Genomic DNA, 27,118 nt, shown 5'->3' on the forward strand with positions numbered 1-27,118 from the left:
AATTAGGGCACTGCGGTTTGAAACCATCCCCACATGTTATGAAGGTTAAAGAAGCCAAAAGACTGTGGCTTACTGTGTATGCCTGCAAGCCGAATTCTGTTGCCTGCCAGCACTGTGTCTGTGATCTCTCACACCAAATTGGCAGGCCCTAATATAAGAGGCAAAATGCAACCTTGTAAAGAAAGCAACATGCTATGTAATGTTAACAGCTTAGTTCACCATGAAAGAGTCTACCCATTGTTCTCTAAAATGTGTCTTTTTAAATACTACTCTCCCTTTTTTTCCTCCCGCAGCTGCAAATGTTTCAATGTTCCCCCATCATCTCCATCCCAGAGGTTAGCGCAGATAAGAAGGTGAAAAAAACACACTCACAATGAAATGTTCTCTGAGCTCATGCAGTCATCCCACACTGAAAGAGCCCAGCAGAATGCATGGAGACAGACAATCTCAGAGTGCAGGGAAGCAGAAAATGAATGCAAGGACAGGAGGGACGCACGAGAGGACATGTGGAGGGACCAAGAGGAGAGGTGATGTCAGTGTAATGAGAGGAGGCAGGAAGCAATGCTTAGGCTACTGGAAGGTCAAACTGATATGCTCCGGCGAATGGTTGAGGTGCAGGAAAGGCAGCAGGCACACAGAGTGCCGCTGCAGCCCCTGTGTAACCAACCGCCCTCCTCCCCAAGTTCCATAGCCTCCTCACCCAGACACTCAAGATCACGGTGGAGGGGCCTCCGGGCACCCAACCACTCCACCCCAGAGTACTGCCCAAGCAACAGAAAGCTGGCATTCAATAAGGTAGAAGTGCAGTGTGGCCTTGTCCTTCCCTCTTCCCCTCCTCCACCACCCCACCCAGTCCTTCTCTCCTCCCCCACTCCTCCCGGGCTATCTTCCCATTTGTGTGACAAATTAATAAAGAATGCATGAATTTGAAACAACGACTTCATTGCCTCTGCAAGAGGTGATCAAAGGGGGGAGGGGAGGGTGGTTTGCTTACAGGGAAGTAGAATGAATCAAGAGGGTGGGTTTTCATAAAGGAGAAACAAACAGAACTTTCACACTGTAGCCTGGGCAGTCATGAAACTGGTTTTCAAAGCTTCTCTGATGCACAGCGCACCTTGCTGTGCTCTTCTACCTGCCCTGGTGTCTTGCTGCACGTAATCAGTGGCCAGGCGATTTGCCTCAACCTTCCACCCTGCCATAAACGTCTCCCCCTTGCTCTCACAGATATTGTGGAGCACACAGCAAGCAGTAATAACGATGAAAATATTGGTTTTGCTGAGGTCTAACTGAGTCAGTAAACTGTGCCAGCGTGCTTTTAAACGTCCAAAGGCACATCCTACAACCTTTCTACACTTGCTCAGCCTATAGTTGAACAGCTCCTGACTACTGTCCAGAGTGCCTGTGTATGGCTTCATGAGCCATGGCATTAAGGGGTAGGCTGGGACCCCAAGGATAACTATAGGCATTTGAACATCCCCAACGGTTATTTTCTGGTCTGGAAAGTAAGTCCCTTGCTCCAGCCATTCACACAGACCGGAGTTCCTAATGTTGCGAGCGTCATGTACCTTTCCCGGCCATCCCGTGTTGATGTTGGTGAAACATCCCTTGTGATCCACCAGTGCTTGCAGCACCATTGAAAAGTACCCCTTTCAGTTTAGGTACTGGCAGCCTTGTGCTCCGGTTCCAAGATAAGGATATGTGTTCCGTCTATTGCCCCACCACAGTTAGGGAATCCCATTGCAGTAAAGCCATCCACTATGACCTGCACATTTTCCAGAGTCACTACCCTTGATATCAGCAGCTCTTTGATTGCTTGGCTACTTGGATGACAGCAGCCCCCACAGTAGATTTGCCCACTCCAAATTGATTCCTGACCGACTGGTAGCTGCCTGGCATTGCGAGCTTCCACAGGGCTATCGCCACTCGTTTGTGAACTGTGAGGGCTGTTCTCATCTTGGTATTCTTGCACTTCAGGGCAGGGGTAAGCAAGTCACAAAGTTCCATGAAAGTGCCCTTACGCATGCGAAAGTTTCACAGCCACTGAGAATCATCCCAGACCTGCAACACTATGTGGTCCCACCAGTCTGTGCTTGTTTCCCGGGCCCAGAATCAGTGTTCCACGGCATGAACCTGCCCAATTAGCACCATGATGTCCAAATTGCCAGGGCCCATGCTTTGAGAGAACTCTGCTTCCATGGCCTCATCACTCTCGTCACCGCGCTGCTGTCGCCTCCTCGCCTGCTTTTGAAGTTTCTGCTGCAGCATATACTGCAGGATAATGTGAGTGGTGTTTACAGTGCTCATAACTGCCGTAGTGATCTGAGCGGGCTCCATGCTTGCCGTGGTATGTCGTCTCCACGGGTAACCGAGGAAAAAAGGCGAGAAACGTTTGTTTGCCGTTGTTTTATGGAGGAAGGGGGGCCTGACGACATGTACCCAAAACCAGCCACGACAATGTTTTCGCCCCATCAGGCACTGGGAGCTCAACAAAGAATTCCAATGAGCAGTGGAGTCTGCGGGAATGTGGGATAGCTACCCAAAGTGCAACGCTCCAAAAGTTGACACTAGCCCCGGTACTGTGGTCGCACTCTGCCGACTTAATGCTTTTAGTGGTGACACACACAATTGACTGTATAAAATCGATTTCTAAAAAATCGACTTCTATAAAGTCGACATACTCTTATCCCCCTTCAGTCTCCTAGGATCACTATGCCATATTAAAAAGACATTAGGAAGATGTGTATTTTTCTCCTTTCAAAAGTAAATTGTTGTATTTCTGTCTCTTTATATGACTCCTGGCCCTGCTGAATGCAGATGATTGGAAGCGCCTTCTCTCACCATTTGTATTTCTAATCTATCCTTCTACAGATTAAGTGACCCAACTGAATGGAGGATTTTTGATAAAGGAAAGACAGACATTTCTGTAAAATAGCGATGTCCTCTGGATGCGTTCTGGTATTGATTTCACTGAGGGTTCATCAAGAGAACATTTCTGGCTTTTCCCACTGGTCAGTTCTCAGCTCAGCATCGATTTTCAACTACATTTGTAGATTGTCATGGAAATAAACATGTGAACATGATCAGTTTTACTGGAGTTTTACGTAACAACTCAGTGATTTGTTACTTGTTGTAGCTTTATTGGTTCAGTGGAAATCCAGATTCTTATTAACCGTCCTCTTGTCATTATTTTCTATAGAATTAATTTCTAGTCCTAGCAGAAATATTCATCCTCTGCATTTATTGCTAATCCGGAAATCTTTTCACAGTTTGTTTAATTTCAGGTGTGAATTACTCAGGGATAATTTTTGCATTTATCTCCTTGGACTCAATAAAAGTTTCAAATCTGAATTCACTTCAGGAACAACAATGTTGCTCATCTCTGAATGTCTCTACTTGGTTTCTCACTTTTACCACATGCCTGATGTGTAAACCCACCCAGCTATACCAAAAGGTGGCCTTCCCTTGTCTCTTGGTTTGTTTAATCTCAGCCTCTCCTTGTGGTGAGCCCTGGAAACTGCACAAATCATCTGGCAAGAAAACCATCCACTAAGGGGAAGACTTTCAGAAAGGATTTAATATGAAAAAGTCACAAAGTCAAGCAGAAGAAATTATAGACATAAAAAAGCAGGAAACTTCCACCCCCTCCAAACAATGGGAAATTATACAAAGAAAGCTTATGAACCTTTTCCCACTCACTCTTGTATTTCCTGCAACTTCACACAAATCCTACAAAAACACCTGCTATGTCTATCTACCAGGCAGAAACTTTCTCTGGGCATCATTTCTGAGAGAAAGAGTTGAAGCGTTTGCATCCTCACAGGGTTATTTTGTCCAGTCAAATTGTTATGATATTGAACCCCCAGAGTCACCATGTCCCACATCATCATAACTTGTGTCTCCAGGAGGCAGGGACGGGGTTTCCTTCTCCATCTCAGAGACAACTTCACTCATTAGCGAATGCCGACTCCAACCTGAAAACACCAAGGGGGAGACGTACAGTCAGTGGATCCATTCTATGGTTATGTGCGGCTGCAGAGCAAGGTGGAGTGCACTTTACAGCAGTGGTTCTCAAACTTCTTTGATTGTGGCCCCTTTCCATGTATCCGTAGTAGCTGACACCTCCCCTCCCCGCCACACAAGTACATGTACCAATTTTTAAAAAAAAATCAACATGCAACTTTCACTAAATATGAAAAGCAGTAGGGCATAGAGTCAAAAAGAGCCATTTAAGTATATAGCTCTCCAGCCACCCAGCTCAAAGGCAGCACTGCCGCCAGCAGCAGCGGAGACGTAACAGCAGCAACACCAGACCATGACATCCTTACTTCTGTGCGGCTGCCGGTGGCAGTGCTGCTGTCAAGGTGTCACCCCCACTCTGAATTTTAGTGTACAGATGTGGGGACCTGCATGAGATAACCCCTAAGATCATTTACCAGCTTAGGTTAAAACCTGGTACTCCTCTGCCACCACCAAATGATTTAAACAATAAACAGGGAAAGGACCATTTGGAGTTTCTCTTCCCCCAAAATATCTCCATCCCAAGTTCCTAGACTGGAGAGATTTCTTCACCAATTCTCTGGTGAACACCAATCCAAAAACCCTTGGATCTTAAAACAAGGAAAAATTAATCAGGTTTTAAAAAGAAAACTTTTAATTAAAGAAAAAGGGTGAAAGGGATACCTCTGTGAGATTAGCATGCAAGGAAATGTCACAGACAACAAATTTAAAACACAGAGGATGTCCCTCTGGCAGGGGCGGCTCTAGACATTTCGCCGCCTCAAGCACGGCGGCATGCCGCGGGGGGTGCTCTGCCGGTCGCCGGGAAGGCGGCAGGCAGGCAGGCAGCCTTCGGCGGCATGCCTGCGGAGGGTCTGCTGGTCCCGCGGCTCTGGTGGACCTCCCGCAGGCATGCCTGCGGAGGGTCCGCTGGTTCCGCGACTCCACCGAAGCCACAGGACCAGCGGACCCTCCGCAGGCATGCCGCCGAAGGCAGCCTGCCTGCCGCCCTCCTGGCAACCGGCAGAGCGCCCCCCACGGCATGCCGCCCCAAGCACACGCTTGGTGTGCTGGGGCCTGGAGCCGCCCCTGCCCTCTGGGCAAAACCTTACTTACACAAATTTGATTCTCCCTCTTATGCAAAAAGAAGTCACAAAAGAAAAGAAATCTAAGAGAATTCTTCTCTAATACTCACTACTTTTAAGAAATGTTAGCTGGTGGAATCCTGGATCTTTCCACATCGGCACAAACTTACTGAACAGACAAAAGACTGATTTCCCTCCTCCCTCTTTTTTATATTTTATCTTTTTATTGGTCCTTTTGGTCAGGTGTCAGCTAGGTTATGTCAGCTTCTTAACCTTTTAGAGGTAAAAGAAGAGTTAACCCTTAACTGTCTGTTTATGACAGCTGCTTTCAAAACTGGGTACCCGGACAGAGCCAACACTCTCTGCTCTGGTTTCTCATGTTGCCCCAGAATATATTCTGTGCTGCCCAATCTGAGAACCTCTGTTCTACAGTACAGATGGGAATCGTTCCCCCTTCAGTCTTGGGTCTATGACAACTTCTAATCCGTCATCTCTAAACATAGTCTGGAGAGTAAAACCTTTGGTTTCCAGACCAGGTAAAGATGCCAAGTGCCAGCTGTAGCTACTTGTCACTCCATGTACAAAACCCAAGCACTTACCAGCAAGGAGCGCTTGGTTAAGAACATCATAACTTTCACTCTGCCCAGCAATGAACATTAGCACGTTATTCTTATCAAGTACTAATCAATGCACATTTCATCACCACTGAACCTCCTCTTGGGTGGCTGATGTTGTCTCTGCTCATGACACAATGGGGAAGAGAGGAGAGATATTGGCCAAGTACAATGGGCAAAGCCAATTCCAGATTTTACAAGATGTGTAATGGGCTCTTTAACACCAGAGCAGCAGTAACAGGACATTGGTGTATAAGATTCTGCCCAAAAGATACATGCACAGTGAATGGGTGGGAATTGAGCACATCCAGGATGTGGCAGCAACACAAGATTTGGAACCTAGAGGCAGAAGGATCCCAGGTACCTTGCTGGTTTGACCATGAAGTACCACCCAGCAGGGACCCTGTTGTTCCTCTCTCCATGGCAGGCACTGAAGCCTCTGCTTTGAGGGAATGGAGAGATGAGGGAAGGAGAGATTGCCTCACAGGCATTGGCTTGGCCAGGGCTATTCTCTTGCTGCGTACTCCACATTTCCAGCCCTCCCATTCTGCAGAAACAGTGTGAAGTGCAAAAAGATCTCCACGCACCTGTCTGTGAATCCCTGTCATTCGCTCCAGTGCCTTTCTCATTATTCTGCCCCAAGTGAGGGTCACCTTCAGTGTCAGACACTCCTCTGGCATCATCATAGCCATCCCCTGGGACATCTCCAGGCAGGGCAGAGGCATCTGACGTGAAGATGTGAAGTAATTAAGAGAATATTCACAGCGAAGATAGAAATAAACTACAAGCTGCAGATGCGCCAGCCTCATTGGTCCCTGGGGCTCTCTCAGCCCTTCCACTCTCAGGGATGTAAGACAAGCCCTGCTCTGGAACCCTCAGACTGAGGGGATTTACAGATCAGATTGATTTGATACATTTCAGTAGCTGGTTGAGTGGATCCTAGAGCTCCTAGATGACGAGGGGAAGGGGGAGTTCTGGAAAGAGGTGACTGGAATCTAGTTCAGAGGGATTGTTCCACAAGGCATTTGGTTACAATAATTACAAATGTAAATGACTTGGAATTGTCCAGAGGTTGTCTCCGGCTTCCTAAACTTGACATTATTTTTAAAATGTCTTTTCAATGCGTTCTCCTGATAAAGTATAAGAGGGGTAGCCATGTTAGTCTGGATCTGTAAAAGCAGCCATGTTAGTCTGGATCTGTGGCACCTTATAGACTAACAGACGTATTGGAGCATGAGCCTTAGCGGGTGAATACCCACTTCTTGGGGTGCATGTTGTGGAAATTTCCGGGGGCATTTCCATACCTGCCCCTGGAAATTTCCACTACATGCATCCGACGAAGTGCCCCTGGAAATTTCCACTACATGCATCCAACGAAGTGGGTATTCACCCACGAAGGCTCATGCTCCAATACGTCTGTTAGTCTATAAGGTGCCACAGGACTCTTTTCTGCTTTCTCCTGGTAAAGTTTACCCCATAAACTGCCATCAGTCTCCAATGTACTAACACCAGTGGGAGCTGAGCCAGCTAATAAGGGTGGGACATGGGCCCTCGGGTGTAAAATCTCCATGTCCCGCCCACCCCCCTGTCACAGTGTGTCTGACACAGCTGTATATAAGCTGCCATAGTTGCATGCCAGGAAAGGCTGGCAGGGAACATTACTGCTATGTAAAGGTCTCTGCTTTGATGCTTTACGTTTAGAAATAATGAGTAACCCTAGTGCTCATGGCAGTGTGGGTCACAGGTCAGTGACCTGAGCCAAGTACAGCATGGACAGCTCATGAGCAAACTGCTCCTTCAGTCCCTGCAATGGGCCTCTGTCATGGCCTAGGACATCACACGCTTCCCTACCCCTGGGCCTCCACACAGCTCTTGTAATGCACCTGGTCAGTGCCCCCAGCGTTACGCCAATAGACAATACTGGTGGGTGAACTTTGTGGTATTCTTAACAAACCACTATTGTTCCTACTGGGAAATACAATTAGTTTTTCGTCAGGGTGATGTTACTTCCAGGAGTCGGAGTCACTACTCACCTCGGCCGTCTGGAGTCTGGGGGACGTCGTTCAAGGCAGGCTCCTCCACGTTATCATAACCCAACTGAGACCCCCTTCGGGAAGCTCCCTCTGGAACAGCAAACACCACACTCAGCCCCTGGCACCAGCAGTGTCTCTTCAGCGCAGGTGGTGCTTATAACTAGAGTTGTTTATCATGGCACATGAGAGGGAAGTCGCAGGGGCCCATGGTGAGAGGGCACAAGTTAGAGAACTACAGTAAAACAGGAGTCCCAGAAATAACTAGGGGCCAGTCCTGTCCCTGCAGAATCCAACAGCAGCTCTTGTATGTGTTTCAGTGGGAGCAGGATCTGGGCTTGTGCTGAGATAACAGGTTGGGACACAGGCCTGGCAAGGACAGAGATGGTCTCTGAATCCAGCTGATCTCCTGTCTCACTGGGGAGGAGAAACCTCCCCGCTGCAGGAATTAAAGCTCCTGCTGGGAGGTCACTGTTCTGATCTTTTGTGAGCTCTTGCTCTCCACTAGCCTCTCAGGCAGCCCAGGGCTCAGCTTGGCAGCCCTCCAGCTTCTCAGCAGAACTGGCTCATCTGCTCAGTGTCTCCTCCCCCAGCCACAGGCTAAACTCCCAAAGGGCCCAAATTCATGGACTCCCTTGAGAGCATCTGGGGTAGAAAGGCTGCCCTGTTTACAGTTAGGCCAGGTCTACACTACGCATTTAAACCAGTTTTAGGAGCGTTAAAACGATTCAATGCCACACCCGTCCACACTAAGAGGCCCTTTATATCGATATAAAGGGCTCTTTAAACCGGTTTCTGTACTCCTCCCCAACGAGAGGAGTAGCACTAATATCGGTATTGCCATATCGGATTAGGGTTAATGTGGCCGCAAATTGACGGTATTGGCCTCCGGGAGCTATCCCACAGTGCACCACTGACCGCTCTGGACAGCAATCAGAACTCGGATGCAGTGGCCAGGTAGACAGGAAAAGCCCCGCGAACTTTTGAATATCATTTCCTGTTTGCCCAGCGTGGAGCTCCGATCAGCACGGGTGGCGATGCAGTCCCAAATCCAAATCCAAAAAGAGCTCCAGCATGGACCGTACGGATGTGATCGCTGTATGGGCAGGCAAATCTGTTCTATCAGAGCTTCGTTACAGAAGACAAAATTCCAAAGCATTTTTAAAAAATCTCCAGACAGAGGCCACAGCAGGGACTCAGCAAGCTGCTGCGTGACAAACGTAACGGAAAGCCAAATAATCAAATGGACGCTCATGGAGAGAGGGAGGGGGGACTGAGGACTCAAGCTATCCCACAGTTCCTGCAGTCTCCGAAAAGCATTTGCATTCTTGGCTGAGCTCCAAATGGCTGTAGTGTCAAACACATTGTCCGCGGTGGTTCAGGGCATAGCTCGTCAATTTACCTCCCCCCCACCCACCCCCAGAAGGAAAAGGGAAAAAAATCCTCTCTTGACTCTTTTAAATGTCACCCTATGTTTACTGAATGCTGCTGATAGACGCGATGCTGCAGCAGTCAACGGCCGCATCCTTGCCCCCACTCATGGGTGGCTGATGGTACAATATGGCTGATATCCATCCTCATCATCAGCCTTATGGCAGATGGTGCAGTGCAAAAGGACTGGTATCTGTCATCATCAGCCCGTGAGTGCTCCTGGCTGGCCTCCGGTGAGGTCGGCCGGGGGCGCCTGGGTAAAAAAAGAAATGATCGTTCCTGGTAGATGGTGTAGTATGACTGGTAACCGTCTTCATCATAGCAACAGGGGGCTGAGCTCCATCAGCCCCCGCCCTTCATGTGTAAAGAAAAGATTCTGTTCTGCCTGGACTATCATAGCAGCGGGATGCTGGGCTCCTCTCCCCCACACTGCTTAATGTCCTGTCTGGACTATCATAGCAGCTGGAGGCTGCCTTCCCCTCATATCTCACTAACAAGTCACTGTTTCTTATTCCTGCATTCTTTATTACTTCATCACACAAATGGGGGGACACTGCAACAGTAGCCCAGGAAGGCTGGGGGAGGAGGAAATCAACAGGTGGGGTTGTTGCAGGGGCACCCCCTGTGAATGGCATACAGCTCATCATTTCTGTGGGATCTGACACGGAGCGGTTGTGCTCTCTGGTTCTCTGATACACTGGTTCTCTAGTACATTAGCCCCATATTCTAGGCAGGACTGATTCTATTTTTAGATACTGTAAAGGAGGAATTGACTCAAGGAATCATTCCCATTTTTGTTTTTTGTGCCTCCGGTCAATCTCAGCCAGGGGCACCTATGACAGCAGCAGATGGTGCAGCACAAAAGGACTGGTAACCGTCATCTCATTGCCAATTTACAATGGCATGGTAGATGGTATAGTACGGCTGATAACCATCTCTGCTATCATGCAAAAGCAAATGAATGCTGCTGTGTAGTGCTGCTGAATCGCCTCTGTCAGCGGCATCTAGTACACATACGGTGACAGTGACAAGAGGCAAAAAAGGCTCCATGGTTGCCATGATATGGCATCTGCCAGGGCAATCCAGGCAAAAAGGGCGTGAAATGATTGTCTGCCGTTGCTTCCCCGGAGGAAGAAATGACTGACGACATTTACCCAGAACCACACGCGAGAATGATTTTTGCCCCATCAGGCACTGGGATTTCAACCCAGAATTCCAAGGGGAGGGGGAGACTGCGGGAACTATGGGATAGCTACGGAATAGCTACCCACAGTGCAACGCTCCAGAAATCGACGCTAGCCACGGACCGTGGACGCACACCACCGATTTAATGTGCTTAGTGTGGCCGCGTGCACTCGATTTTATACAATCTGTTTTACTAAACCGGTTTATGTAAATTCGGAATAATCCTGTAGTGTAGACGTACCCTTAGAGATGGGCCCAAGCCAGGAAGTTCAGATCCAGGATTTTGCTTTAGACTGTTATAGTGACAGGTGCCAGCCCCAAAACTGAAAACTAGAGTTAGGGTCAGAATCTGCAAATTCCCTTCCCCTAAAATTCTGGTGGGTTCAGATCAGTGAGTTGGGCTGAGCCCATCTGTAATTATAATATAGGACAATATTCCCCCCACCTCTCAGAGATGAGAGAGGAGCCCTGCTGGGCACTGATGCCTTCCACCCAAAGACACTGACCCATCTCTGCCAGCTCTTCACCTGGGGAGGTCACTGGGAGCCACTCCCAGGGGTGTGTACTCAGGAGATGGGCACATGTTCCCATCCTGAGATTCTGGCAGAAATCCTGTTCAATGGGATTAGAATCATAGAATCATAGAATCTCAGGGTTGGAAGGGACCTCAGGAGGTCATCTAGTCCAACCCCCTGCTCAAAGCAGGACCAAAACCCAACTAAATCATCCCAGCCAGGGCTTTGTCAAGCCTGACCTTAAAAACCTCTAAGGAAGGAGATTCCACCACCTCCCTAGGTAACCCATTCCAGTTCTTCACCACCCTACTAGTGAAAAAGTTTTTCCTAATATCCAGCCTAAACCTCCCCCTCTGCAACTTGAGACCATTACTCCTTGTTCTGTCATCTTCTACCACTGAGAACAGTCTAGATCCATCCTCTTTGGAACCCCCTTTCAGGTAGTTGAAAGCAGCTATCAAATCCCCCCCTCATTCTTCTCTTCTGCAGACTAAACAATCCCAGTTCCCTCAGCCTCTCCTCATAAGTCATGTGTTCCAGCCCCCTAATCATTTTTGTTGCCCTCCGCTGGACTCTCTCCAATTTATCCACATCCTTCTTGTAGTGTGGGGCCCAAAACTGGACACAGTACTCCAGATGAGGCCTCACCAGTGCTGAATAGAGGGGAATGATCACTTCCCTCGATCTGCTGGAAATGCCCCTACTTATACAACCCAAAATGCCATTAGCCTTCTTGGCAACAAGGGCACACTGTTGACTCATATTCAGCTTTTTGTCCACCGTAACCCCTAGGTCCTTTTCTGCAGAACTGCTGCCCAGCCATTCGGTCCCTAGTCTTTAGCAGTGCATGGGATTCTTCCGTCCTAAGTGCAGGACTCTGCACTTGTCCTTGTTGAACCTCATTGTGGGATTGTTTTGCATGAGAGTGTGAGAAACTGACATGCAAGTTTCAAGGATGAGGCTAGTTCTTATCTGCTGGTAGGCAGTAACAGGATAATAAATTAGAAGGTTATACAGAATGGCAATTACCCAATGAAGTTACAGTTGTGCCTTTGTGTACCTTATTAACCAATTAGCAACTGCTTGATTGCTTGGCCTTAATTGTATATAAGAGCATGCTGGAGAGAAATAAATGACTTTGCTGCCAATCACACTGATTGCTGAGCTTTGTTCATGTATGCCTGCGATGCAACAAATGGTGACCCCGACGTGATTCGTATCGAATGAAAGTGTCGGTGGCCTGACCCAGGCGGAGAAGCCCTGAGCCCAGAGGCGAACGGCCAGGAGCCTGAGCCCAGAGGCGGGGAGTGCTTATCCGACGTGACTCGTATCGAGTGATGATAGTATCGGGAGCCTGAGCCCAGAGGCGAACGGCCAGGAGCCTGAGCCCAGAGGCAGGAAGAAAAGGAGGCGCACCTGAGCTCAGTGTCGAGCAGCTAGGAGCCGCAGGGCGTCCGAAAAGGAGGCGCACCTGAGTTCAGTGTTGAGCGGCGGCCACAGGGCGTCCGAAAAGGAGGCGCACCTGAGTTCAGTGTCGAGCAGCTAGGAGCCGCAGGGCGTCCGAAAAGAAGGGCGCACCTGAGCTCAGTGTCGAGCGGCCAGCCGCAGGGCGTCTGAAAAGAGAGGTGCACCTGAGCCCTGAGGAGAGCGGCTATAAGCCGCGGAGGAGAGGGGCGGCTATAAGTCACGGAGGAAAGCGGCGGCTATAAGCCGCGGAGGAGAAGGGCGGCTATAAGCCGCGGTGGAGAAGGGCAGAGCCGCTAACGTGAGTACCGCTGTATCAGCTGAAGAAAAGATAACACAGAAGCTTTATTTGCACATTATGAACCGACAGGGGGGAAAGATTTCCCCTGCTGCACTGATTCACTTATTAAGAAGAGAGGGGGAGTTGGGGAGGCTCCTCCTGACCGGCCTTCGGGCACAGGACGAGGAGGTGCTCCGCTGGAAGCGAGCCCTGGACGGGAAGACGTTGGAGTGCACGGCGCAGGCAGAGGCTTGTGTCGTGGCCCCGGAGGTCGTTTGGACCTACAAGCAAGTAAGTTGGTTTGGCAGGAGCCTGGAGAAGGCGTCCTACACTGGCTGGTCTGAGCCGGGGACAGTGCCGGGAAGACCGTTATGCTTCTCCGGTATGAGCAGCAACAGCTGGGTGTTCTGACACAGGCTGCACAGATTAAAAGAAGCCAAGCAGGGAAGGAGAGAGAACAAAATGATTTAACCGAAGAAAAGCTCATTCTTTTCTCGCCCCAGTCAAGGACACACATTGCTAACAGCTAAGACTTGGCGAAGAGCCCAGACTAAAGAGAGCTTGACTGGGCCCAAAAAAGCTAATGAGAGCTGCAAAATTCTGCCAGGCACTAACGGAATGTGTTAGCTGTCTCCTTTCACAGGTATGGAAGAGCTGCCCAAAGATCCTAGCAGCCCTGCCAATTTTGCAACCAGGAGACTGACTGCCTGGACCCATGATTTTATTGCAAAAGACCCCTTCACATCAGGAGAATTTTTCTACTGATGATTGGCCTAATTATTTTTTAGTTTCATTGTGCTTTTAAACAGCAGGAAAAAAGGACAAGGTAACGTGCTGGTTAACCTCTCCCTTGTCCGCTGCAGCCCCCATTGTGTTATTGGATTTTCTTTTTTTGTTTTGTTGTTTTTTGAAAGAAGCAAAATTACTACGGGATGATGTCCTGGTAAATTTCCCCCGTAGAAGCTGAACCACGACGGTGGTGGAAAAGAGGAAAAAACACTCACGTTGTTGATATTGCCAAAGTCCAGAAATTCCTGACTAAAAAGACATTGAGAACTGACCCTGGTGAAGAAACAAAGAATTGTACACTGGCAGGAAGAAATTTGGGACTCCTGCTGAGAAATGTGATGTTAATTGGATTTTGGGATTTATTTTACAGGCTGCGCCCTGTGTTTTGGATACATTTTTTTTGCATGTATTGCCCCCCCCTATTTTGGTAGCCCTCCCTAATTGGATTGTAAATGATATGCCCTTATTTTGTTTTATTGTTGAAGCCCCGCTAAGCCCAGTATAGGTTGGAGTTGGTGAGTTACATGTTGTTTTTGTCATTAGTTTCATGACCCAGAAGCTATTGGCAGAGATGGTATGGGCTATTACTGAGGCTGAGGAAGCATTGCCGTGGGAGCTAGTATGTTTGAAATTTTGAATGACCAGCTGATGGCCATTCGGAGTGATTTTGAGCACCAGGATAGCCCACTGCCCTTACAGATACATTAGGAGTACCATCTGATCTGGGGCTGTAGAGATATACCTGGACACTGTCTGGGTGGAAGTGTGAATATTTGCAGTGCTCCTCCCCAGCATGTGGACCGGTTGGGTTGGGGGGTGAGGGCTCTCACATACCGAACCCTGCCGGGTTCATGGGGAGGATGATTGTGGAACTAATTACCCCAGCTTTCTAGAGTCTAATTGTTTGTTGTTTTTTAAGTTTGAGAAAACTCAGCCAAAAGGTTTGCTGAGTATTCTCAAGGGGGGAGTTGTGGGTTATTTAGGCATAAATTTAGGTAATTTGGGAGAATGGCTTTGAATTTATGTGACCCAAAGTACCTTTATGTAAAGTGCTTTTGTTAGCCTTATTAGATTTTTGTTAATTTTGTGTTATGTGCTGATTATTGGCCGTTGTAGACTGCTTGATATTAGATGTGGCCTATATTATAATAGATAGGTTGAAAGCAGATGTTGTAATTAAAGTTATGCATGAAAATGTAGCCCCCACGGTGGGAAAGTACAGATAATTGCTCGCAGTAGAGACTAGAAGGGTGGGGGCTAGTTAAGAAGTACACCCTCCTAGCTACATTGATAGTGGGATAAGTTGGTATTCATGAAAGGAACGGTTTAGCAAGAGGAAAAAAGGATCGGGCCCAGGCGGCCAGGCAATAGATGGAGAACTTGCTGAGGAAAAAAGGATCGGGCCCAGGCGGGTAGGCAACAGACAGAGAATCTGAAGAGGAAAAAAGGATCGGGCCCAGGCGGCCAGGCTACAGACAAAAGCTTGGGAATTTCAAATATTCAGGGAGATACTTGGAATGGTGATTTAAGTTGAGAAAGGTTGTTGTTGGAGTACAAGCGAGTAATTTAAGGCAGAGTAAACAGTTAATTTTGTGGTTGCTAAAGGGAATAATAGCTGAATTTTGTAAAAATGCTAAGAGAAAAGTTTTTGGTGTTTTGAAATGTTTGTAAATAAATTTAGGCAAAGAAATTAGTTTGCAATTGTTTGGCCATAAATAATTTTGTTGCATTAGCTGAAGAATGTATATAGTGCTATGTAATTGAGATTGTATTAGGTTTTATGGGCATATAAGTGGTGATGGTTTTTTTTTTTTAGTGTTTAAAAGCAGAAGTTAATAGTCAGAATTTTTAAGCTGTGATTAGCTTTGGATTTTAGAAGTAAGCTAGGAAGCAATTGTATTATTGTAAATGCTTTAATTGATGATGTAATTCCCCTGTTTTGCCTGCAAGCTATATAGGGTTTTGGTATATTTTAAGTAATGATTAATTGCCCAGTAGGGGTAGTTTTGTTTTTGTTTTTTAGACATTAAAGAAAATTGGTGTTAGCTGCATAGCATTTAATGTACCATGCATTTATTTATAGAGTTTACATTTATGTTTTATGTTTTATGTTTGTTTGTGATATGTGTTTTCTGGCCAGAATTGTTGTGGTGTTGTTGAGATGTTTATGTGGTTTATGTTGTGTTTTCTGCTGTGAACCCCCCCCCCCCTCAGTGTCAGTTTGATCACCTGACACATGAGGGATGGATTGGTAATAGAAATTTTGTCACAAGATGGTGGGCAATAGAGAAGGGGGGAACCCTGCAGAATTTACATTATTTATTTGTTTTACCCTTGTTGTTTTATGTTTGTTTTGTTTGGTGTTGTTGGTATTATATGTTGAGAATTGCATGGTTATAGGTGAGCCCTATAGCATAAGATATATTATTTGTTTTTGGTTTTGTTTTGCACGCCTTTTGCTATAAAGTTTGGTGTAGTTTATTGGATGTTTTTAATTTTTTTTTGTGTTTAAGAATAGGGGGGAGATGTCCGGTTGCATCTTCCCTATGCTGCCTTGGTGGAAAATTACAGCAGCGTGGTCACAAGAACAGAGGGATGAGATAAAGTTGTTATGCCAGAGCGAGGCAAATGCCAGGTGGCCTAATTGGGATCAGATAAGTTGCATGGGAAATGAGAAATCAGTAAGCAAGGTGAATTCCGGCTATTGCGAGGTTTTATGCTAGGGATGCTGTGTATTTTTGCTGCTTGCCTTTTGTATTTTTGCTATTTGTGTGGCCGCCGTTGCTGTTGTGTGGCACGCACATTGGCAGAACCCTCCTGGCCCCTTGGGCCACTTGCGTTACCTGGAGGAGGGATGTATAGGTAAAAGTAGGGCACTGCGGAGATATTGTTACGGTTTAGTTAGGCAGCTGGTGTTTAGATTTGCTTTTAGTTTTGCTGTGTAATAGATTGTAGTAATGTGATGCTATGAGCTGGGAATGTTTTGCTGCGCCTTCCCTTTTTTATTATGAGAAAAGGGGGGAGGTGTGGGATTGTTTTGCATGAGAGTGTGAGAAACTGACATGCAAGTTTCAAGGATGAGGCTAGTTCTTATCTGCTGGTAGGCAGTAACAGGATAATAAATTAGAAGGTTATACAGAATGGCAATTACCCAATGAAGTTACAGTTGTGCCTGTGTGTACCTTATTAACCAATTAGCAACTGCTTGATTGCTTGGCCTTAATTGTATATAAGAGCATGCTGGAGAGAAATAAATGACTTTGCTGCCAATCACACTGATTGCTGAGCTTTGTTCATGTACGCCTGCGATGCAACACCTCATCATATTTCTTTTGGCCCAACCCTCTAATTTGTCTAGGTCCCTCTGTATCCTATCCCTACCCTCCAGCGTATCAACCACTCCTCCCAGTTTAGTGTCATCTGCAAACTTGCTAAGGGTGCAGTCCTGACTGTGTAAAATGGGAACCATGTGATGGGAAATGGCTGTGATTGCAGAAAGTGTCATAGAAATTCTGTTCTCTGCCCAGATTTGGGTCTCTTGGCCTGAGTCTGCCCCTCCCCCATTACCTTGTTCTGATCCAGGATCATTTTCCCCCTCGCTGTCCCCGGTGTAATACTGCAGCTTCGCCACTGAGTCATCTGAATAGGAGACTGGAGAGACGAGAACCAGAAATTCATCAGTGAGAACAGCAGAACTGTGGGACTGGGAACACATTTGGGGCCTGGAGCGGGATTTCTGGTCTCAGTCTATTCCTTCTTCTGCAGGACATGGTGACTCACAGCAACTCTGAGCAGTGAGAGGCTGACACAGACTCCCCAAGAGAAATCTCCATGTCACTCTGGTAAATGTGACTGAGGGGATGCTACAATCTGACCTGAAATATTCTTGGGTGAGTGAAGGGCATGTCTCTGGTTGCTGGTCCAGGGAAGTTCCATAATGGTCCTGGCCTCCTCAGCCACATAGGGGACTCCTCCTTCTTCAGGGATATACCCACCTCCCCCATGAATCAGTCAATCAGCTCTCCATGGTGTTTCCCGATTAGGCCAAGATAGGCCCAGAGCAGAGTCTGTGATTCACTGTAACCATTTTGTCAGTGGTGTTGGGGGATGCCCTGAGCATGTTCCCAGAGCCCCACCACAGCACAGCCCTTGGGCAGGATGTTCCCATCAGACATTGAGACAAAAAGGCAGAATGGATAAAAGGGCCATGACTCAAACTCATGAGGCTCTCCTGGGCTGATCTATCTGCTGAGGGGCAGGAGGGAGCCAACCCAGCTGACCAGTGGCTATGGTGGGAGGTGGGCACAGAACATCCCCTGCTCCAAAGCTCCAGAGAATTTTCAAATGATAGTTTAGCCTGGCCGCAGATATTCGCTTTCTTGACCCCTCGTTACAGTCCAAAGCTGCAAGACGGACAGAGTGACATTAACTGTTCCTAGAACAGGGACACTCAGTGTATGGTGGGAAGGAAGCCCATCTCCCTCAGTCTACATGAGTAACTGCTGCTCTCACCACAGACCCAGTTCCCACAGCTAGAGCTTGGAAAAAAACAAACAAACCCCAAACCCAAACAAAAACAAACAAACAAACAAAAAACAGATGGTTTGGTTCTCGGCTATTGGGGAAGGGGAAAGAAAAACCCAACAACAAAACCCAACAACATTGTTTTGAGTTGAGCCAAAAATTACTTTTTTTTCTTTTTTTTGGCAAATTGAAAAGTAAAATAAATAGTTTAATATTCAATGAAAAGATTTGGTGTTCTTTTGGGCATTAGTCAATTTTTGTTTGTTTGTTTTTATAGATAAAATTAAAGGAAATTTCTAATGGAAAAATACTATTAAATTGAAAAAAAACAAAATGTTTTCTTTAGAAACTTTTGAAATGAAATGAATTGTTCTGCGCGTATTTGGAACAAATGGGTGAAATTAACAGGAATTTGTGAAATGTTTTGGTGTGTCTGAACCCGCATTTTTCATCAAACATTTTGTAATGAAGACTTGTGCCCAGCGCCAATGAGAAGCTCACAGGGCTGAAGCTGCAGTGATTTCACTCTGGGCCAGGGCCTCAGAGGGAAAGGGCATTAGATAGCTGCTCCCTGTTAAGAGTGACAGGTTTCAGAGTAGCAGCCGTGTTAGTCTGTATCAGCAAAAAGAACAGGAGTACTTGTGGCACCTTAGAGACTAACAAATTTATTTGGGCATCTGATGAAGTGGGTTTTAGCCCACAAAAGCTTATGCCCAAATAAATTTGTTAGTCTCTAAGGAGCTACAAGTACTCCTCGTTCTTTTTGTTAAGAGTGAGACACACAGACCTGAGCGACTGAACATCTCCTGCTTCTCTCTCATCAGGTTATAATCAATCTCCTCGTACACGGCGTCAGAGAAGGGATCCAAGGGTCTTCTGGAGCCTGAAAACAAAGGGCAGGGTTTGCACAGGGTCATTGAAACCAGAGATGGGAAACACTATGGGATCATCCAGCCCCTCCTCCTGGGCCCAGTGTGAGCCTGAAGCTACAGCACATTCCCAGGGCTGGAATGGAAATGAGCCAGGGGACAAGCTTTCTTTGCACAACAGCCCTTTGATGATGGTTCCCAGGGCTAGTTCGCTGTCCGGAAGCTTCCTCATATTCATCTTAAATGTTCCCTTTTTAATCTCATCCCATTATTCCTGGCTATTGACCTTTGGAACAGCTTAAATAATTCTTCCCCCACACTGGTGTTTATCTGCAAAATGATTATAACACTTTTTTTCCCATTGAGTTAAAGGCCAGATGGGACCATTAGAACATCTAGTCTGATCTCCTGTATAACACGGGCCACTGCATTTCACCCAGATACCCCTAGATTTGAGCCCAAAGATGCATTTAGACTAAAGCATTTCAGTCCTCAGAAGAATAAGCTCTTGTGTGCCACAGGCAGAAGACAGGAATGACTAAGGTACCACCAATATCCCAGGCCCCAGCAATGGCAGGGAACTGATGAGATGAGAGATGCCTAGATAATACTGGCAGGTGATTCATGGTCCATGGTTCAGAGGAAAATGAAAATCCCCCAAGGTCCCTTTTTGCCAATCTGACCTGGGGGAAAATTCCTTCCTGACCCCAAATCTGACAATTGGTGTGACCCTGAGCATGTGGAAAAGACAAACCAGCCAGATATCTTAGAAACAGGTTTCTCTATAGCACCTCAGAGGACTGGTCCAGCCCATCCAGTGTCACAGCTCCATTTGTAGTTAATGCCTGATGCTTCAGAGGAAGGCAAGAAACAAAACACAAATATGGTGACTTCCCAGAATTCCTTCCTGACCCCTGTGGGTGACCAGCTGAAGCCCTGAAGCATGAGATCCAACTATGGGCATTGTCTTACTGGAAAGTTGTGAATGTTACATGTATGTTAATGGCAATCCCATTCTCCATCTTCTTGCCAAGGAGCTGGTAGCTAATGTTTGTATCGTGTGCTATAAATGTAAAATCCCCTACAAGTGCTAGGTTTGAGTATAATACAGTATAATGCTCCTTTCCCGCATTTCTCCCTCCTAAGATTGTCTTTTCTACTGTATCACTCTCTTCAAAACTATTTACCAGAACTCAATTTTTATATACTTTTTTCCTGACAATATTTCCAATTTCTCTAGGTGCCTTTTCCATGATGTCTCTCCTTGTGATATTCAGAACCCCTCCATGGGATAGATTTAGGGTGACCAGATGTCCTGATTGTATAGGGACAGTCCCGATTTTGGGGTCTTTTTCTTATATAGGCTCCTATTACCACCCACCCCCTGTCCCGATTTTTCACATTTGCTGTCTGGTCACCCTAGATAGATTGTGCAACCCCAGGCAGGGGCGACTCTAGGCACCAGCAAAGCAAGCAGCTGCTTGGGGAAGCCCATTTGCAGGGGCGGCAGCTGGCAGGGATCCAGCCTGGGAGCTGAGAACCAACAGAGGGCCCTGGGAACTGTAGTTCCTTGGTTAGCTCCCTGCCTATAGAGCCAGCCCCGGAGCAGGGAAAGAACTACATTTCCCAGCATTCCCTTGGGCACTATCAACAGGAAGGGAAGGGGAGGGAGTATGGTAGCTAAAACTTCATGATGCAGCTTGCTGTGAATGGAGAGCTCACTGCTAGAGCAGGGTGGCCCTGTGAATGGGGAACAAGTGTGCCCAAGGAATAGAAGGCTTTGGCCCAGATATCCCCTTCAGAAGACATCCCCAGACTGGATTAGGGATACTGGTGTGACCTCACCTTGCAGCCCCCAAAGAAGGAATTCGGTGGACTAAATGGACAATGCACCTCTCTATCTGAATCATAGAATCATAGAATATCAGGGTTGGAAGGGACCTCAGGAGGTCATCTAGTCCAACCCCCTGCTCAAAGCAGGACCAATTCCCAACTAAATCATCCCAGCCAGGGCTTTGTCAAGCCTGACCTTAAAAACCTCTAAGGAAGGAGATTCCACCACCTCCCTAGGTAACCCATTCCAGTGCTTCACCACCCTCTTAGTGAAAAAGTTTTTCCTAATATCCAACCTAAACCTCCCACACTGCAACTTGAGACCATTACTCCTTGTTCTGTCATCGGATACCACTGAGAACAGTCTAGATCCATCCTCTTTGGAACCCCCTTTCAGGTAGTTGAATGCAGCTATCAAATCCCCCCTCATTCTTCTCTTATGCAGACTAAACAATCCCAGTTCCCTCAGCCTCTCCTCATAAGTCATGTGCTCCAGCCCCCAATCATTTTCATTGCCCTCCACTGGACTCTTTCCAATTTTTCCACATCCTTCTTGTAGTGTGGGGCCCAAAACTGGACACAGTACTCCAGATGAGGCCTCACCAATGTCGAATAGAGGGGAATGATCATGTCCCTCGATCTGCTGGCAATGCCCCTACTTATACAGTCCAAAATGCCATTAACCTCCTTGGCAACAAGGGCACACTGTTGACTCATATCCAGCTTCTCGTCCATTGTAACCCCTAGGTCCTTTTCTGCAGAGCTGCTTCCAAGCCATTCGGTCCCTAGTCTGTAACAGTGAATGGGATTCTTTTGTCCTCAGTGCAGGACTCTGCACTTGTCCTTGTTGAACCTCATCAGGTTTTTTTTGGCCCAGTCCTCTAATTTGTCTACGTCCCTCTGTATCCTATCCCTACCTTCCAGCGTATCTACCACTCCTCTCAGTTTAGTGTCATCTGCAAACTTGCTGAGAGTGCAGTCCACACCATCCTCCAGATCATTAATGAAGATATTGAACAAAACTGGCCCCAGGACCAATCCTTGGGGCAGTCTGCTTGATGGAGCCATTGATCACTACCCGTTGAGCTTGACGATCTAGCCAGCTTTCTATCCACCTTATAGTCCATTCATCCAGCCCATACTTTCTTAACTTGCTTGCAAGAATTCTGTGGGAGACCGTATCAAAAGCTTTGCTAAAGTCAAGGAATAACACATCCACTGCTTTCCCCTCATCCACAGACCCAGTTATCTCCTCATAGAAGGCAATTAGGTTAGTCAGGCATGACTTGCCCTTGCTGAATCCATGCTGACTGTTCTGATCACTTTCCTCTCCTCTAAGTGCTTCAGAATTGATTCTCTGAGGACCTGCTTCATGATTTTTCCAGGGACTGAGGTGAGACTGACTGGCCTGTAATTCCCCAGATCCTCCTTCTTCCCTTTTTTAAAGATGGGCACTACATTAGCCTTTTTCCAGTCATCCAGGACCTCCCCCGTTCACCATGAGTTTTCAAAGATAATGGTCAATGGCTCTGCAATCACATCCGCCAACTCTTTTAGCACCCTTGGATGCAGCGCATCCCTCCCCATGGACTTGTTCTTGTCCAGTTTTCCTAAATAGTCCTGAAACACTTCTTTCTCCACAGAGGGCTGGTCACCTCCTCCCCATACTGTGCTGCCCAGTGCAGCAGTATGGAAGCTGATCTTGTTTGTGAAGACAGAGGCAAAAAAAGCACTGAGTACATTAGCTTTTTCCACATCCTCTGTCACTAGGTTGCCTCCCTCATTCAGTAAGGGGCCCACAATTTCCTTGACTTTCTTCTTGTTGCTAACATACCTGAAGAAACCCTTTTTGTTACTCTTAACATCTCTTGCTAGCTGCAACTCCAAGTGTGATTTGGCCTTCCTGATTTCACTCCTGCATGCCCGAGCAATATTTTTATACTCCTCCTTGGTCATTTGTCCAATCTTCCACTTCTTGTAAGCTTCTTTTTTGCATTTAAGATTAGCAAGGATTTCACTGTTAAGCCAAGCTGGTAGCCTGCCATATTCACTATTCTTTCTACACATCAGGATGTTTTTTTCCTGCAACCTCAATAAGGATTCTTTAAAATACATCCAGCTCTCCTGGACTCCTTTCCCCCTCATGTTATTTTTCCCAGGGGATCCTGCCCATCAGTTCCCTGAGGGAGTCAAAGTCTGCTTTTCTGAAGTCCAGGGTCCGTATTCTGCTGCTCTCCTTTCTTCCTTGTGTCAGGATCCTGAACTCAACCATCTCATGGTCACTGCCTCTCAGGTTCCCATCCACTTTTGCTTCCCCTACTAACTCTTCTCTGTTTGTGAGCAGCAGGTCAAGGAGAGCTCTGCCCCTAGTTGGTTACTTCAGCACTTGCACCAGGAAATTGTCCCCTACACTTTCCTAAAACTTCCTGGATTGTCTGTGCACTGCTGTATTGCTTTCCCAGCAGATATCAGGGTAATTAAAATCTCCCATGAGAACCAGGGCCTGCGATCTAGTAACTTCTGCTAGTTGCCGGAAGAAAGACTCGTCCACCTCATCCCCTTCATCTGGTGGTCTATAGCAAGCCTAGCAAGGGAGATAGAAGCCCATTTTCAACAGCCTTTTTTTTTAAGTTTTATTTGTTTAAAAGGAAGACAGTGATATTACATTGGCAAATTCCCTATAAAAACAAAGAGTGGAACAAAAGAATAATAAAGGCACCTTGACTTTTCCTCATTTATGGAGGACAGTCTTATAATATGCATCCAGATATGTTCCAATCACACAAGCTGAAAATTGTTCCATTTTACTACAGTTCTGTAACCATATGGGAACCAATCCTATCTGTGTTCTGTGCACATCCAAAATTCCTGCTGAATGACCTGCCCTGGGAGCAAGTTACCAGTGACCCAGGGCTGGGGTGGAAGGAGGGTGCAGATAGGGAGAGGGGGCGGAGAGCCCACGGCAGGAGTGGCAGGGGGTGCAGGTGGAGGGGGCTGGGGCAGGAGGGGATGTGTAGGTAGGGGGGCACTGCTGGGGTGGCAGGGAGGAGCCCAGAGCTGGGGCAGCACAGGGTGTGTGGTGGAGAGCCTAGGGCTGGGGTGGCAGGGGGCGGCAGGGAGTGTGGGTGGGGGAGAGAGCCCAGGGCTGGGGCTGAAGGGGGGGTGTGGGTCAGGGGGAGAGCCCAGAGCTGGGACGGCAGGGGGGGCGTGGGTGGGGGAGAGATCCCAGGGCTGGGGCAGCAGGGGGTGCAGGTGCGGAGGAGAGCCCAGACCTGGGGCGGCACAGGGTGTGTGTGGGGGAGAGCTCAGGTCTGGGTTGGCAGGGGGTATGGGTCGGGGGCGGGAGAACCCAGGGCTGGGATGGCAGGGGGGTGATGGTCGGGGGAGGCCCAGAGCTGGGGCGGCAGGGGGGTGCAGGTGGGGGAGGGAGAGCCCAGGGCTCGGGCAGCAGGGGCTGGGGGGCAATCCCAGGTCTGGGGTGGGGGGCAGCCAATTTTTTTTTTGCTTGAGGAGGCAAAAAACCTAGAGCCGGCCCTGACCCCAGGCGGTATCTTTGGGAATCACTGTATTAAATCTATGAATGGTTTATGTTCTACTGCATGTGCGAGGGTTACCACAGCTCCTCAAGGAAGAAAAAACTGTGTGTGTGTGTGTGGCGGGGGCGGGGGAGGGTTGATTAAGGAGAACCAATGAGATTGTAACAACTCCAGAAAGGTAACAGCCTTTAGGGTGGTTTACACAGACTGGTTCAAACAGGGTTACCAGAGACCATGAGACAAAGAAAGATTTCTGATATGAAAGGCTGAGTTTAAACAGACTCAGGGCCTTCATTTTGATTCAGCAAATGGGCAGGACCTTCTGTCCACGGGGATCCCAACACTGAATAGTTGGAGGGACGTTGGTCTACCAGGCTGTCCAAGAGGAAGACGGGTGAATTCTGGTATGCTCAGCAGGTGTGGAGGAATTTTTATTGTTTTTAAAGTGTTCCTTGTGATAGTTTCTTCCTACTAACAAGGTGTAGTCTGCTGAGAGAGAGCTGGGTGGTGACTTGTAACTGCTGGCAATACACTGCTCATAGCCCTTGGGGAGAACGCACAGCATGGGGGCTGGCCTGAGGGTAGACTGGTTTGCTGGGGGTTTCACAGTGGAAGGCAGGGGGCTGTGGAGCATTAAAAACCCCAGGCCACAAGGAGGTGGGACAGGAGGTTCCCACTCAGAGACAGGTGATGGCTGGAAGCCTGAGTAGGCACTTCTGGAGTTGTTCACGGGAGGGTGGGGGGATATAGATGTAGCTTCTCTGAAACTGTGAAGGTCCCTAGCTAGTATAAACTGGGCTCTTCCAGTAACGAAATATTAAATGAGAGAGGAGTTAGGTGCCCTCGGTCACCCCACTCAGCCCGGTATCGCCCCTCACCCTGACACCCTGCAGCCCCCCTGCTATTGCAGAGGCATTTCACACAGTGACACCAATCAGGACGCACCTCTGCGCTGTGCCTTGGCACTTCGCACCTGCGCCCCCAGGATGATTAAGACCAGGCAGAGCAGGGCTCCCAGGATAATGCAGATGACCACGGGCACTGTGACTCTCCCACTGTCAGTCTGAGGGCGACGCGGGGGAGCTGGATGGAAATGAACATACAAAAGGGAGAGTTTATCCTGTGAGAGTCGAGGTGTGCGGGGAGTGACAGGGAGCTCCCCAGTCACTCATTGCACGGCCCAGGACAGCAGGGTAATGGACTGGGACAATCTATGTGCCATGGGGGCAGCTCACAGGCTGCTGTTTTAATCATGGACCCTGCTCTGCCAGCTGGAGCCAGCAGACAGGCATCCTCTGGATCAGCAGCGCCTGCAGCTCCCACCCAGCTCCCGCCCTTGGATTTCACAGGCTATGGAAAGGAGCTCCTTCCCTCAGGCTGCAGCTTGCAGCTCATCCGCTGTGACCCAGCACCAGGGAAATTTAACCCTTGATGGGAAGAGGGGGATGCTTTAACTGGGGTATTTGGAGAATCTGTCCTCTCTGTCAGACCTGCAAAGGGAAAGGGAGGAGAGTTGGAGCCTGGAACGAGGGGGAGGTGACGTGTTTATTCCCGGGGGGAACCTCACCACTGAGAGTCCCTGGTTGTCTCCAGCTGTCACCTCCACAAGCTCCATCAGAGCAGCACAGGGATGCAGGGGCTATGTGGGCTGATGCCTGAGCCAATCTGACCCCACAAAAGTCCCACCTCACAGCATCCATGATGCTCCTGAACACAGGCGAGGGGAGGGCCTGGTCTGGGACCAAAGGGATGGGGGCGTGGACTGATCCATCCTCCTCCCTGAAAATTACAGCATGTAGCAGAAACATCTCCCGTCACTCACCTGAGCAATTCACAGCAGCATCTTCCTTATGACCACAGTTGCTCTCACCCCAGGGCTTGGCAGGACAGTCCCAGAGAGATGACTCTGTCCCTCGGCAATTCAATTTCTCCACCCAGATGGGACCAGTCCCCTCGCCAAATGCAGCCTCGACCAGGGCAGATACAGCAGATCCACAGCCCAGTTGTTTACACACAACATTAGCATCCGCCATGTCCCAGGAGTCATCACAGACTGTTCCCCAGGAGCCTTGGTACCAAACCTCCACTCTCCCCGAGCATCTGTCCTCTCCTCCCACGACACGTAACTTCTCCTGGTCTGGAAATGCAGAAACCTCACATGTTACTGGGGAAGCTGGGAAAGTCCTTAGCGACCAAGAGTGAAACAGTGAGAAGCAGAGATACCTGTGCAGCTTGGAGAGTTCGGGCATTCGGCAAACAGGATCTGAGTTGGTTTTGCTTTTTTTCCTATGGAGAGAAAAAGCCGAGGTGAATGCACTGGGCTGTGCGTGTGATGTGGGAGTGGAATTTATCTGTATTTTAAACTCATAATTTCAGCACTGTATGAACTGAAATGTGAACTCTGGGTTATTTAATACCTAATTAATTTGCTCCAGGCCAACATGCACCCAGAATTGTGGGGGATTCCAGTCTCGACCCAAACTGCACAGCCTGGGCCCATCTCTGATTGTTCATCCAAAAAGGATTAATAACCATAGAGCTGCCTAATGATGGTCTCTAGGGAGAGGCTTTTCTTTGCTCTCACACTACCTTAGCGCACTGTGTAACACCGGTCTCGTTTATAATTAATTGATTAACTTCCATGTTTGTTGTTAATCAGAGAAATGCTTATTCATATAAAAGTCTGTGAAAATATATTTGTATCTTGTGTTGAGAATTTAAATCTACCTACACTGAGGTGTGAACAACAAGTTCTATCCTAACCCTTCAATTAATTGAACACATCACATACATGTGTTTTTGCACGCATGCATGCAGGTAGTTTCAGAATTACCAGCGCAAGAAATATGGGTCTCTTCTGCTCGGTTTTCACATGAGTTTGGATTCCAGGGCTCTGATGGGCACTGCCAGAGGGAGCTATGCTGCTCACTGCATATAACCTGGTCCAGCCACGTGAGACCAGAACCT

At 47.9% G+C, this 27,118-nt stretch overlaps 2 protein-coding genes across 2 annotated transcripts in view; both read right to left on the reverse strand.

Annotated features, from left to right (window-relative positions):
* The window catches only part of LOC123347552 (antigen WC1.1-like), an 838,191-nt gene that overhangs the window by 528,889 nt on the left and 282,184 nt on the right, over window positions 1-27,118 (reverse strand). The window contains exons 14-15 of the mRNA XM_044984910.1: window positions 16,957-17,040; window positions 7,729-7,818 (exon numbers count right to left, since the gene is read on the reverse strand). Coding sequence (XP_044840845.1) covers window positions 7,729-7,818; window positions 16,957-17,040 — 174 coding nt within the window. The remainder of the gene's footprint in view (window positions 1-7,728; window positions 7,819-16,956; window positions 17,041-27,118) is intronic.
* The window catches only part of LOC123355832 (scavenger receptor cysteine-rich type 1 protein M130-like), a 420,264-nt gene that overhangs the window by 382,682 nt on the left and 10,464 nt on the right, over window positions 1-27,118 (reverse strand). The gene's annotated exons all lie outside the window — the stretch shown is intronic.

The sequence above is a fragment of the Mauremys mutica genome, chromosome 1 (genome assembly GCF_020497125.1).
Source record: "Mauremys mutica isolate MM-2020 ecotype Southern chromosome 1, ASM2049712v1, whole genome shotgun sequence".
Classification (NCBI taxonomy): Eukaryota; Metazoa; Chordata; order Testudines; family Geoemydidae; genus Mauremys; species Mauremys mutica.